At 50.4% G+C, this 12,128-nt stretch overlaps 1 protein-coding gene across 1 annotated transcript; it reads right to left on the reverse strand.

The window, feature by feature from the left end:
* Positions 1-1,861: 1,861 nt before the first annotated feature.
* On the reverse strand, positions 1,862-6,040 carry LOC109734827 (NAC domain-containing protein 66). The gene is made up of 3 exons (XM_020294008.4): positions 5,693-6,040; positions 5,273-5,589; positions 1,862-3,331 (listed from the first exon to the last, which is right to left on the reverse strand). Exons 1-3 carry the CDS (start codon positions 5,862-5,864, stop codon positions 2,606-2,608), a joined length of 1,215 nt encoding a protein of 404 aa, XP_020149597.1. The 5' UTR covers positions 5,865-6,040; the 3' UTR covers positions 1,862-2,605.
* Between the last annotated feature and the right edge of the window lie 6,088 nt (positions 6,041-12,128).

The raw sequence follows: 12,128 nt of genomic DNA on the forward strand, positions 1-12,128 counted from the left end.
CGCCGAGTGTCTATGCGCACTCCACGTATACCATGGTAACCAAATTACAGTTGTGTATCGGTTAAATTGCATTTTTTTATGTTTGACTTTGATCATACATGTCAGCATATAAACATTCCGTCCTTATATCCATAGACTGTTATTCTTTTTTTCACAAACCATAGACTGTTATTCAACTGCATCTATTGCCGCCGCCGCCGCCGGAGTGCGCCCGCCGGGCGAAGCCCGTGCTGCGCGGGCGACGGCGGGGCCCTCCCTCCTTCCTCTGGTCCTCGTGGCGGCGGCGCGGGTCGGCTGTTTGGGGACAAGGGGCGCCTCGTCCGGCTGGTCTCCCGGAGGCGGGGACGGCTAGATCCGGCGGCGATTGGGCTAGGAGGAGGTGGCGCGGTGCGGCGGCGCTGGTGGCAGTGTTTCGGTCGGGGTCGTCTTCGATCTAGATCGGGATGTCCATCGGGGGCGTCGCATGGCGGTGGCGTGACCGGATCGGCGGCGGGCACCGCTCGGTTCCAGCCAACCGCGAGATCGGGACGACGTGGCTTCCGGTGAAAATCGCGCGTGACTGCGGTCATGGCAGACGATGGCGGCGTCTCGGACGTCGTTCCCTTCTCGAGGCATCATCGTTGCAGGTCACGTCAACCTGATCGGAAGGTTCCGGGGGAAACCCTGGATCTGGATCTACTGGATCGGACGATGGTGACGTTTCGATGTCGTTCTCCCTCCTGGGGGCATCGTTTTGGAGCAAGTGTTGGCTGGAGGGGACAAGAGGAGGAGCGGCGTGGTATCTGACACGTCGACAACGGCTGGTCTCAGCGGCATGGAGCTGCGGGGTCTCGCCGGTGGGCGTGTGATGATGGACGAGCGCAGGATGGTGGTGTTGTTTGGCGTCGTGGTGGCGTCGACGGCAGCTAGACCGGGCAAGGTACACGCAGCAGTACAGCACTAAAGATGGATTGGTGGCAGGTGGCTGCGGCGGCCTCATACCCGGCAGGCGTCCAGGTTGAGGAGTGCGCTGGACTGGTGGGTGCCCCATACCCGGCAGGCGTCCTGGTTGGGACCTCAGGTCTTAGATGTTAGGTTGGGCTGCGAGGTCTGTCTGGTATTAGGCCCAGACTATCAGCATCCCTTCATCAACTGGATAGGAGTAGCGACAAATGTTGCCTAGACGGTGGCTTTAGTCTTACTTTTGTATGACTTTGTAAGGTATTGTGTGAATAATTAATAAAGTGGCTGCATGCATCGTCCAGATGCAGAGGCAGGGGATCGTCCTCCATTTCTAAAAAAAAACTGCATCTATCGCTAATACTCCACTTCAAAACCGAAATTCATCATACATCTCAAAGTATTAAGTAATAAAACAGAGAAGTACCATTTGTGTGGACAAGCCAAAGCAATCCTTTGATGTTCTCAAGCAAGCTTTAATTGAGGCCCCTGTGTTGGTTCTCCCTGATTTCAGTAAAAGACATTGCATCAAGCAAGGTGACATAATGTTAACAGTATATTCTCTTTAGCTTCGGTCCATCAACGAGACAACTAGGCAACTATCTTGTTTATCTTTAGTGGCAATAACACACTACAAGCCTTTTTGGTCTTTCTGCCACTCAAATATATTACTTGGAAGGTTGAACCCAACCAACATACAGAACCCTATCTTAGAGATCAATCATACAAACATGGCTAGTGCAAGACTAATAGATCAGAGAGCATGTACGTATACAAATCACGCAACAAAGAACCAAAACAAACTAATAAATAATCTATATATATATATATATATATATATATATATATATATATATATATATATATATATATATATTCTGGTTTTAAAGTGATAATTCATTACACCAAAAATTACATCTGATTGATCACAATCATGTTAGACAGCTCATGAGATATTTGTATCGAAGAACGGGCGAGAGATGCCACAAAGCTATTGCCTTGGACCCATAGTCCAAGGCACGCTACCCGCACATGGTCATTGGTGCAACAAAGTTGATGATGCAGCGGTGCGAAAGTTCCCGCATATTCATGGTTGGGTTGAGGAGGGGGGTATATAAAGGGGTCAGGGCGAAGAGGCGCTAGGGGGAGGTGTTCTCCAATCATCGGTGTTTATGTAGTCTTTGGATATATAGGGCCTCCATTATCTTAGGTTATTTATCTACTTCTACTTTTCGGTATGACATGTAATATTGCCTTTGGATAGGACCTCCTCTATCTTAGGTTATTTATGAGTAAACTGCAAAAAACCAGCACAATTGGTTCAAAGTCATCAATGCTTCAGGAAAAAACCACAAAACATGCATTTTGATGGGTGTTCGATGACTTCCGCACAATTGTGGTGATTTTTTGTAATTTACTCGTTATTTATCTACTTTTACTTTTTCTGTATGACACCTTCTTTTTTTGGAGGAACTGTATGACACTTTTTGTTTAGACGTATTGACTCTGTGCATCTTGCTATGTACTCCCTCCATTTCATGATTCTTGTTGTGGTTTTAGTTCAGGAGTACTAGAATCTGCGCATTCAATCGGTGCGATTGTATTAGCTTGATATATGGAAATTTCCTTATAAACAAAAAAAGGCAAAGTTTGGGCTAGGACTGTGTCAGCATCCGACAGCCTTAAACCAGGTCATCGTCAAGTCTGCGTGTAGCGATGACACTGGCCGCGCCAGGCTCCACAGGTCGCCGTCGCCGGCCCCGGTGACGGAGGGAATGTGTAGCGTGCCACCGCCAGAGTAGGAGGTGGCGCCACCGAGCTCGTCGGCGATGTAGGGCATGCCGTTCGTCGTCTCGGGCAACGCAGGGTTAGGGAGGCCGTTGAGCTCGTACGCCGCCAGGCGGTCGAGAGCGTCCCAGTCACCGCCGTACTCGGCCGGCGACGGGAGGAGGTCGCCGGGGACGACGTGCTCGAGCGGCGGGAGCTTCATGAACTTCTCGTACAGTGTGCTGCTGCCGTTGTGGCACGCGGTGTTGATCAGGTGGTCCAGCGCTGACGATGACGGGTTGGTGGGCTTGGTCTCCTGCTCGCAGGATGCCGTGGATGAGCGGCCCATGTAGCTGAGGATGTGGTCGAGCGCGTCGTCGCTGTGCGGCAGGTGCTGCTGCTGCATCTGCGCCTTGGCGTTGTCGCTGGCGGTCACCGTCGACGAGCAGTTGCTCTGGCTGCGCTCCATGGCACCGGCGCCGACTAGCTGGTTGGACGCTGCGCCGCCAACGCCGCGGTTCTGCCCAGCTTGGCGCTGCACGACGATGTTCTTCTTCTTGAACACCCTGCAGATGACCCATCCGTCCTCCTGCGCCGACGACTGGTCCCCGGCCACGGGACGAATCTGCTCAGACGCACAATAATTCGGATGAGATCGATAATATTGGGCCGGCGGTACGTTTGTACTAGAGGAGCACACAAGTCAATCGACTAATCAAGTGCGTGGAGAAATGCTTAAACGTCACATGCATGCAATTATTTGTGGTAATTTAGGTTAGTCTAGACTCTAGTCTGTGTCAAGCTCATGCAATCGTGTTGCAGAATTTTCATTTAAGAAAAAGGGCACCTAGTTAATTAGGCCGGCCACTTAAGAAAGAGTAGTAAGTTTTATCGTCGCAGTTCCATTTGCCGAGATTAATCAAAGAAGTAGAGGTAGCCATGCCCATGCCTACACTAGGATTGATCGGAGATCATATGGAAGAGATTAATTTCCCTCTGCAAGCATGTCACACCACACTACACATCCATGAACCAGCTAAGTAATACAAAAGAAAAGAAGAAGCTAGGGTATGTGTTGACCTATAGAAAGAACACAAGGAAGAAAAGAAGAAGCTAGTGTGTGTTTGTGTTGAATAATCAGCAACGGCACGAACTAGTCACTCAATTATGTGCCTGCCTGCGGCAGATGAGATGAGATCCATGATCCATGGGCACGAAAAGACTAGCTAGCCTTTGCCGATCCATCCAGCTCAAAGGGCACATATCTCCAATGCATGCATGCCCGGTCCATCCATCCATCCATGTCCTGATGTCCATGTGTAGCAGTGCTAGCCTTTGACCTCCGAAAAGAAGCGTACTACGTCTGTTTGTCCGTCTGCTTGTCTCCGCGTGCAAAGCACAGGTCCACTATCCCATTCCAACCTCCCCAACTCGTATAGCATATCAAGTACGGTACCACGTACGTGTGGGCGTGTCAGGGGTTAGGTCCGGAGAAGGAACACGTACGCGTGTGTGGTGTGGGACGGCGATCCTGCTGGTGCAGACCAAGATACTCTCCTCCGGCCGGCAGCCATGGCCCCATGCGAGAGGCGAGACGACCGGCCCGGCCGCGTGCACGCACCTAACCGATGAGTGATCAGATCGCTGTGGCTGGCATTTCGTTTCGCACATGACTGACTGACCCCGGCCCGGGCTGGTCTAGCTACAGTGAAGCTTCGTTCCAGTTTTTTTTTTTTGGTATTTTTTTTTGAATTTTTTTAAATAAAGAAAAAACAGCCCACCTATTGGGCCGGCATGGCCTGCATACGACTAGAAACTCAACCTCTAGTTGGGCCAGGATGCAGGCCCGTACGGCCCAGTAGGCCCCACAGGGCAGAAGACTTGCAATAGGCCCACAAAGGCCTGCTTAGAGAGGAGCTCGACACGGTAGCCGCGGCGGGGCTTATAAACCGGTGCGAGCTCCTCTCAACTAGCAAGGTGGGACTAAACATTGTGCACGGCGGGTGGTAGCGCACCCCTTTAGTACCGGTTGGTGGCACGAACCCGTACTAAAGGGGGGTTCTTTAGTATCGGTTGGAGCCACCAACCCGTACTAAAGGGCACCACCTTTTTATTAGCGGTTCGTGGCACGAACCGGTACTAATGAGCGCCGCCCGCCTAGCCGTTGGAACCGGCACTGATGGTCACATTAATGCCGGCTCAAATACAAACCGGGACTAATGAGCTGAACATTAGGCCTTTTTTCTACTAGTGCATCAAAAGAAAATCCCAGTCCCCACTCGAAAATTACAATTAATTCCATTGCACCATGTCATGTGTGTCCCCATTCCCAACCACCACCCCGACATAATCTTCACTAGACTTTGTCGTCAACAGTCGCATATGTGCCATGTGTACATACACAGAAAATGTGCGTACAGTACGTACATTGATCGCACCCATGCACCACTAGCGAACGATCTCCATCCCTGTCGGCCGGCCGCCGTGCATGCAATTGCGACGTACTACAGTAGTATTGTACAGTCCGGAGACTGGCGGAGAGAGACTGTACTAGTAGAGCACGTACCGGGAATGAGTCACTGGAGTAGTAGGTGGCGTCGCCGGCCGTGGGGTTGACGGGGACGGCGTCGTCGAGGCGGTACTCATGCATGATCCAGTCGGACTTGTGGCCGTGCGGGGCGCGGCCCTTGTAGAAGACGAGCGTCTTGCGCATGCCGATGCGGCCGGAGCCAGCGGCAGAGTAGATGGCCTTGTCCCGGCCGGTGGCCTTCCAGAACCCGGCGGCTGTGGCGCGGTTGGTACGCGTCCCCGTGGGGTACTTCTTGTCCCTGTGGCTGAACAGGTACCAGTCGTTCTGCGGGCCCGTTCCGATCCGGCAGCGCTCTGCATGCACGCGTTTTTCCATGGCCGATTAGTTCACCATAAGAGCTAGCATTGTGGAGGGAGAGAGTGTAGGATCGATGGCTGAAGGAAGTCATGCACTCACCTTGGATGTCCCATGGCTCGAGCTTGTTGAGGTCGACGTCGGGGATGACGTCGAGGTCGATGCGCTGCGAGGCCACCTTCTTGGCGAGGTAGTAGGTGAGCAGCTCCTCCTCCGTGGGGTGGAACCGGAACCCCGGCGGCACCACCGACTGCCCGTTCACGGAGATGCTCATGGTCGATGGGTGAATCTCACACACACAGCGATTACTATAGGATAGATAAAGAAGACACTACTGTAGCTGGAGTGAAATGCTCCACCTAGCTATAAGCCTACAACTAGCAACAATTGATGGGAGGGAGCAGGAGGGGAGGGAAGACGATGGTGGCGAGTCGAGGGGAATGAAGTTGTTGCCAGTGATGGGGTGCAAGGAAACAATGGCAACGGATGGGGGTGGTTATATATAGCTACTGCCAAGCTAGCTAGCCTTGTAATGGGATTAGTTACGTTCGTTCTGGAGAGGAGAAGTGCCACCAACCTTGAGAGGGAGACGCCAAGACCACGGTGACGGTGGCCCCCGCCGGCAAGGAGAGAGAGAGAGAGAGGGAGAGAGAGGGGGAGAGAGAGAGAGAGAGAGAGAGAGAGAGAGAGAGAGAGAGAGGAGCTCCCGAGAAAGGACACGTGACCTTAAAAATCTCCACGAAAACCACTCCCCAAGCCGAACTGATCCCCTCCGCGTCACCACCCGCTCTCCCAGTCCCGGGTAAAATCATCAGGCACCACAGCATGGCCAGCATAACCACCATGGCAACAGAATAGCACCAACAGCACCGTCGATCAGCAAGACAGCAACTGGAACGGTCGATCAATGTGTCTGTGCCAGCCGTTTCTCTCTTTTCGTTCATGTTCACGGTTGACGCTGTCATAAATTAAGAGGAAATTAAGCTGCAGAAAGTAAAAGATGTGTGCGTGCCAGCCGTTTCTCTCTTTTATTTCATGTTCATGCGTGTGTTGTCATAAATTATAGAGGAAATCAAGTTCCACAAGGTAGTAAAAGTTGCATTGCTCAGTTTTGGTTCGAGGGTAGGAGCAGTTCTCGCTTACTTTGCCAGCCGAAGATCCATCGAGGTTAGCTATTGGAGGGAAGAAAGCCCAGAGCAATTAATGGAACAGCTTTCTTGACTTCTCTGGTGAACCGATAAAGAAAGGTGTGCATATGCATGGATGTTGATTCTGCAGCTCAGTTGTAGGGTTCGGCCCGGGCCCTGCTGTGCATATCTGTCTCCTGCTTTTCGCCCTACAGGAGCTAAAAGCCAGGATGGAGACTAGAAATTGAGAGAAATAATTGCCTTTGAAAAATATGGATAGCATAAGTCGACACAGGAGAACAATCGATGTTGACTTTGATATTTCAAGATATACTACAACTGTGCTAGGAGTACCTAATTCACTGAGCAAAGTTGCGGATGGAGTTGTTGTTTATTGATTGTTAATTTGAAGATATGCACATGTGCACTTTTTTGTTAGCCGTGTCAACTAATGAAATGAGATTTCTACCCGGATAGGGAAGATGGGTGGGACTTTGGTCGATCATAGACTTCATTCAGTCTCCTCGCAAAAAAAAAGGGACCTCACTTGGTCGAGATTACACCTATGAAATGGTGAGTTGACGATATGTTTGCATATCCTTATAGTGCCGACATAATTGCACGGTAAGCTTTTTGACGATTCATGAAACGAGGGGTCGTCGGATCTTTCAAATGTATGAGCAAGCGGTGCTCCATGCCTCCATGGGCAGTTTCCTCGGAGCGTCTCCAACAACTTTCATATTTAAAAAAACATGTATAGGGGAAATCAAGTTTTTTACACTGTCATAGTGTTAAAACGCGTCTTGTATTTCGATACGAAGGGAGTACAATAGTTGTACACCACTCTATGTCAAAATAATTGAGTTTATTCCTTGTTGAACTGTGTATTTTGTAATGTGGTGAGACTTATATTTCAATTTTCGCTATAATGTGAAGCACGTTTTGGCTCCCGGGAGAATATAAAAGCATACGAGTACTATATCCTGCATCTGCACATGTGTTCAAAGCGTCGAAGTTGTACTAGCAATTTTGTTAGGGACACCTCATCAATTGGTGAAATGTGGTTCCAAGTGATTATATGGTACAAACCAGAAGTTAAATTTGGCTCCCAAAAATAATTTTGCAAATGTCAAAAAAATCAAGACAAATTTTTTATGTGATCTTAGGCACATCCAGATGCTACCTGCAAATTTTGAGATAAAAATGTTAAGCATTTTGGCCCGTGCAAAAAAAAAAATCCTATGCTTCCGGATGCACGTTTTTTGACAATTCATGTAACAAGTGGCCGTCGGATCTTACAAATGTATGAGGAAGCGGTGCTCCATGCCTCCATGGGTAGTTTCCTCAGATCATCTCCGGCAGTTTTCGTATTTTCAAAAGAGAAAAATCACGTGTAGGGGAAATTAGCACAAAAAATGTGTTCCAACAGTTTCATGTACTCATTTTTTCTTCTGTAATCATGAAAAATACCCAATCTTCCCCTAAACAGAGTGAAAGATCCATATTCCCCTATAATCAAATTTAGGGTGGCGGGACTCAACCGCCTGAAACTCAGACTCCACACGCGGCTGCCATCCACCGGCAGACGCCTGCCTCACCGCTAGTGATCCCCACGCCGCCACCCTGCCTCGCCGCCAAAGTCAGCCGCCTCCGCTCGACAAACATCGTCGCCCTCCACTGTTGGACCACTCGTCGACAAACATCTGCATGTGGCTGCTCCGCCACGCCTCCGCATTACCCGATGCTGCCCTTCGCGCCTCCTTCGCCGATTGTCGTCGCCTCTGCTCGCTCCCGCCTCCTCCGTCGCTCGCCACCGCATCCGTCCACGCCCCGTCGGCTCCGTAGTTGGCATCGTCGAGAGAGATATATTTGTAGGTTGGGTATTAGGGATGGATGTACTGGAGATCTGATATAGTACCACGCACACCTACGAAATCCAATAATGTGAACCACGTTTTCTACCATACTTCCATTTGGAACCACATTTGACCAATTGATGAGTTGTCCCTAACAAAATTGCTACAGCCTATTCAGGACATGATGAGTTGAACAGATGTGCAGGTGGATATAGTACTCCTATGCTTTTATATTCCTGCGCCTTTTATATCACGTGTTCCAAATAGCTAGGCTAGCTGTGCGCGCGGTGATTAACCCGTTGCACGTACACACGGAATGCACATACATGAGCACCTAACAGTGTAGCACGGCAGTGCACGCTTCACTCCATTCCGACTTCCTCCCACCCGTACGTGCACGAATGGGGGCACGTTGTTTTCGCGGCCGCATACCCGCACAGCCCCGAGGGATCAGTCGTCGCCTCGGCGCGTCGTCGAGGCCGGCCTATCTTCTCCGCGCTGCAAGCCCCGCGATAGCCCCAAGTCGATCGTACAAACACATGCATGATCGCTGCATGCCCCCGCGGCTCGCGCGTCGTGGCGACCGGCCGGCCGTGCATGCCTGCCCCCGCCCTCCAGCGCGCGAGCGTCGACACGCACGCACGTACGATCCGTGCCCGCGGCGCGCCCACGGTGGCCAACGCGCACTGCACTGCCTTGCCGGCACGGCGCGCTCGCGTGGTGGGTGGCTTACGCGGCAAGCCCGTCGTACGTACGTTTCTTCCGTGCGAGCTAGCGCTTTCCGCTTGCCAAAAAGGAAAAGGATCGACGACACTGTTTGCTTGGAGGTGTGGTACGCGTGGCGTGTCTCCCCGCTCGTCTCTGAATCGGATCACCTTTGCCGACGCGCTCCGCTCGACCCAACCGATGACGTACGCGCATCCTGAAAATAGAATTACGTGGTTCAGCTAAGACAACACGTACGGTTATTATAGTGGCAGAGGAACTGCTATGTTCGGTGTGATCAAAAACCCCGTTGCATTCGCTTGCGCCCGAGCCGGTCTCTCTCGTTTACGTACGTACTGCAGTCTGCAACGATTCGGCCGCGGTATCATGGCTTCTGGCTTCCTGGAGAGGCAGGTCGATCCATGCACGTACGTATCCTACGTTTCACTTAGCTACTAGTACTGGGCTCAGCTAATGTGCGTGATGATGCATGTACCAAACTAATTAATCGGGCTGTCATGGACTCATTGCTGTACGGCCGATGGTAATCGCGAGCTGTGTGTCGAGCCGTTAATGGCACTCCGGCCTTCAAAGTCCTTCGATGCTACGTATATATTTCCTTTTTAGTTTGGTGTACACCGGACGGGCGTACAACGCATGCTATGCTAGCTGGAACCAAAAGAAACGCACATCCATCTCATCCGATAGACAGATTCCGCACTACTAGCCGCTCTGCTCGGTCACTGCAGCAGCGCCAGCGACGCTGCTAGCAACTAAACGCGCGCTTTATCTCGATCGCCGGCTATGTTTGTCAGCACGTAGCACGCTCTACCCACGGCGCATGGGGAGGAAAGGGAATATTTGTTCGCCGTTTTTTCTCCTTTGGCAACATCAACGACATACGCGGGATTTCGCTTTGTCTCCTCCGTCGCCGTCCGTCGCTCGTTGCCGTCGTAGCCGTGGTGCGTGTCCAACTGTCCATGGGCACACCTACACTCCGACCTTCTAGACGCCAGCGGCAACAACAATCTACCCATTTTTCTGTTTGTTGGTGTTGGTTTCTTTTGTTGTCGCTAGACTTGAGCTAGCTAGGTAGTACAGTAGCTTGCTGTGAAATGTTCACTTACTCATTGAGAGTGAGGGAGCTTGCATTGGCTCTGCTAGTGCGGGCACCGTTAAAACTGAATTGTCAGGCATGATGCTCTCTCATATTCGACCGGCTCTTTGATTGGTGGAGGGTGTGCACACTTCTTCCGGAGCGCAATTATAGCCGGCGATCTCTCTCTAATGGATGGGATATCTTTGTTTACCTCGCTAATGAGCTTCTCTACTGGGTAATCATGGGAGTACTACTGGTCCTGACTAACTGATCGGTCGATGGACGTCGCAACGACAAGATCACCAAGTAATGCCGGCCGGGTGATGGATCAAGGATGCATATGGATACGTACGCACGCACGCAGTGTTGTAGTGTACGTATGGTGGGGAGAAAAATATTCAGATAATCGAGCATGTTCAAGCTACGTGCATGGTGTTAGCGCGTGTGCGGATTGGGGGCCATGCATAGCATATTACACATGATGACCGAATCAGCGGGGAGTTGTCGTTGGCCAGTGCGAGTGAGTGGGTGGGTGGGCGGGCTTGCCCCATCGTCGATCTTCATGTCAAACCCGCCCCCATGGCTTTCCGACGCCAGCCAGCACCGCCGGACGGCGATCGAATTCCGTCGCCCCACGTACTGACCACTCACTCCTCGCTGGCCTGGCCCGGGCCAATTCGTCGTGTCCTCCCTCCCTTTTCCCGGGTATTTCGTGGTGGAGTTCGGAGAGTGTGTGGATACGATCTCGTCATCCATCCATCTGATTGATGTATGTGGCGCTGGCGGTACACGTGCTGCGATGCGTACGCCCCAAGCTGCGGTAGCACTGCTGTCGGCGACGTACTTCCTCCGTTTTTGTTTAGCCCCGCCTGCCTATTAGTTTTGATCAAAGTCAAGCTTTATAAACTTGATAAAGTTTACAAACAAAAATATGAACATATACAATAACAAATCAATACCATTAAATTTATTATTGAATGTACTTTCACATCATATAGATTTGTTATGGTAAATGTTTATATTTGTTTTCCATAAACTTGACCAAATTTTACAAAGTTTGACTTGAGTCAACTTTAATATGCAGAGTAAATAAAAACGGATGGAGTACGTATGCTTGTCAAGCCCGTTGCTGTCCCTTAGTTCCTTCTGCTTTCTTTGTTGCTAGCTGGTCCTCCGGAAAGAGGAAAGAGAAAGAAAACCCACATCTTTTTGGGCGATGATGAAGAGCAAGAATGTCTGTGCGTATGTGGTTTCTCTTTTATTTAGTTTTCCTTACGTGTAGGCCATGAATTGATCGTGTGATGATGTAAGTGGGCAGGCTTGCAGAGCTGATTTGGACTTGGCACGAGCTAACACCAAGTCAGCTATGGATATATAGTAGTGTGCTGTTATGGATGGATGCTTGCTTAGTTGCTTTGCTTGTTTTTTAATTAACTTTGCATGCATGGAGCCGGCCGTGCGTGGCGGCTCCAAAGCCGTAGGAATTTGCTTTTGTATATTCATTCATTCATAACTCCGAGCAGAAGAAAGATCTAGTCGACTAGTCCACTTTAGCTAACTGAAATTGGGTGAGCAGAGAGAAAATATGTTAACCAGTTGACCACTTGCAATATTCCGTAGGGTACTTCATTTAAAAAAAATTGAATGGGGCCTTTTCGTTGATTCTTTTTTTTTAACTGAAAGAGCAGAAGGAGAGGCTCCTAAAGAATTAAGGAGAAGGAAATAGGAAAAGACCCATAATAGAAAGAAAA

The sequence above is a fragment of the Aegilops tauschii genome, chromosome 7 (assembly GCF_002575655.3).
Source record: "Aegilops tauschii subsp. strangulata cultivar AL8/78 chromosome 7, Aet v6.0, whole genome shotgun sequence".
Lineage (NCBI taxonomy): Eukaryota > Viridiplantae > Streptophyta > Magnoliopsida > Poales > Poaceae > Aegilops > Aegilops tauschii.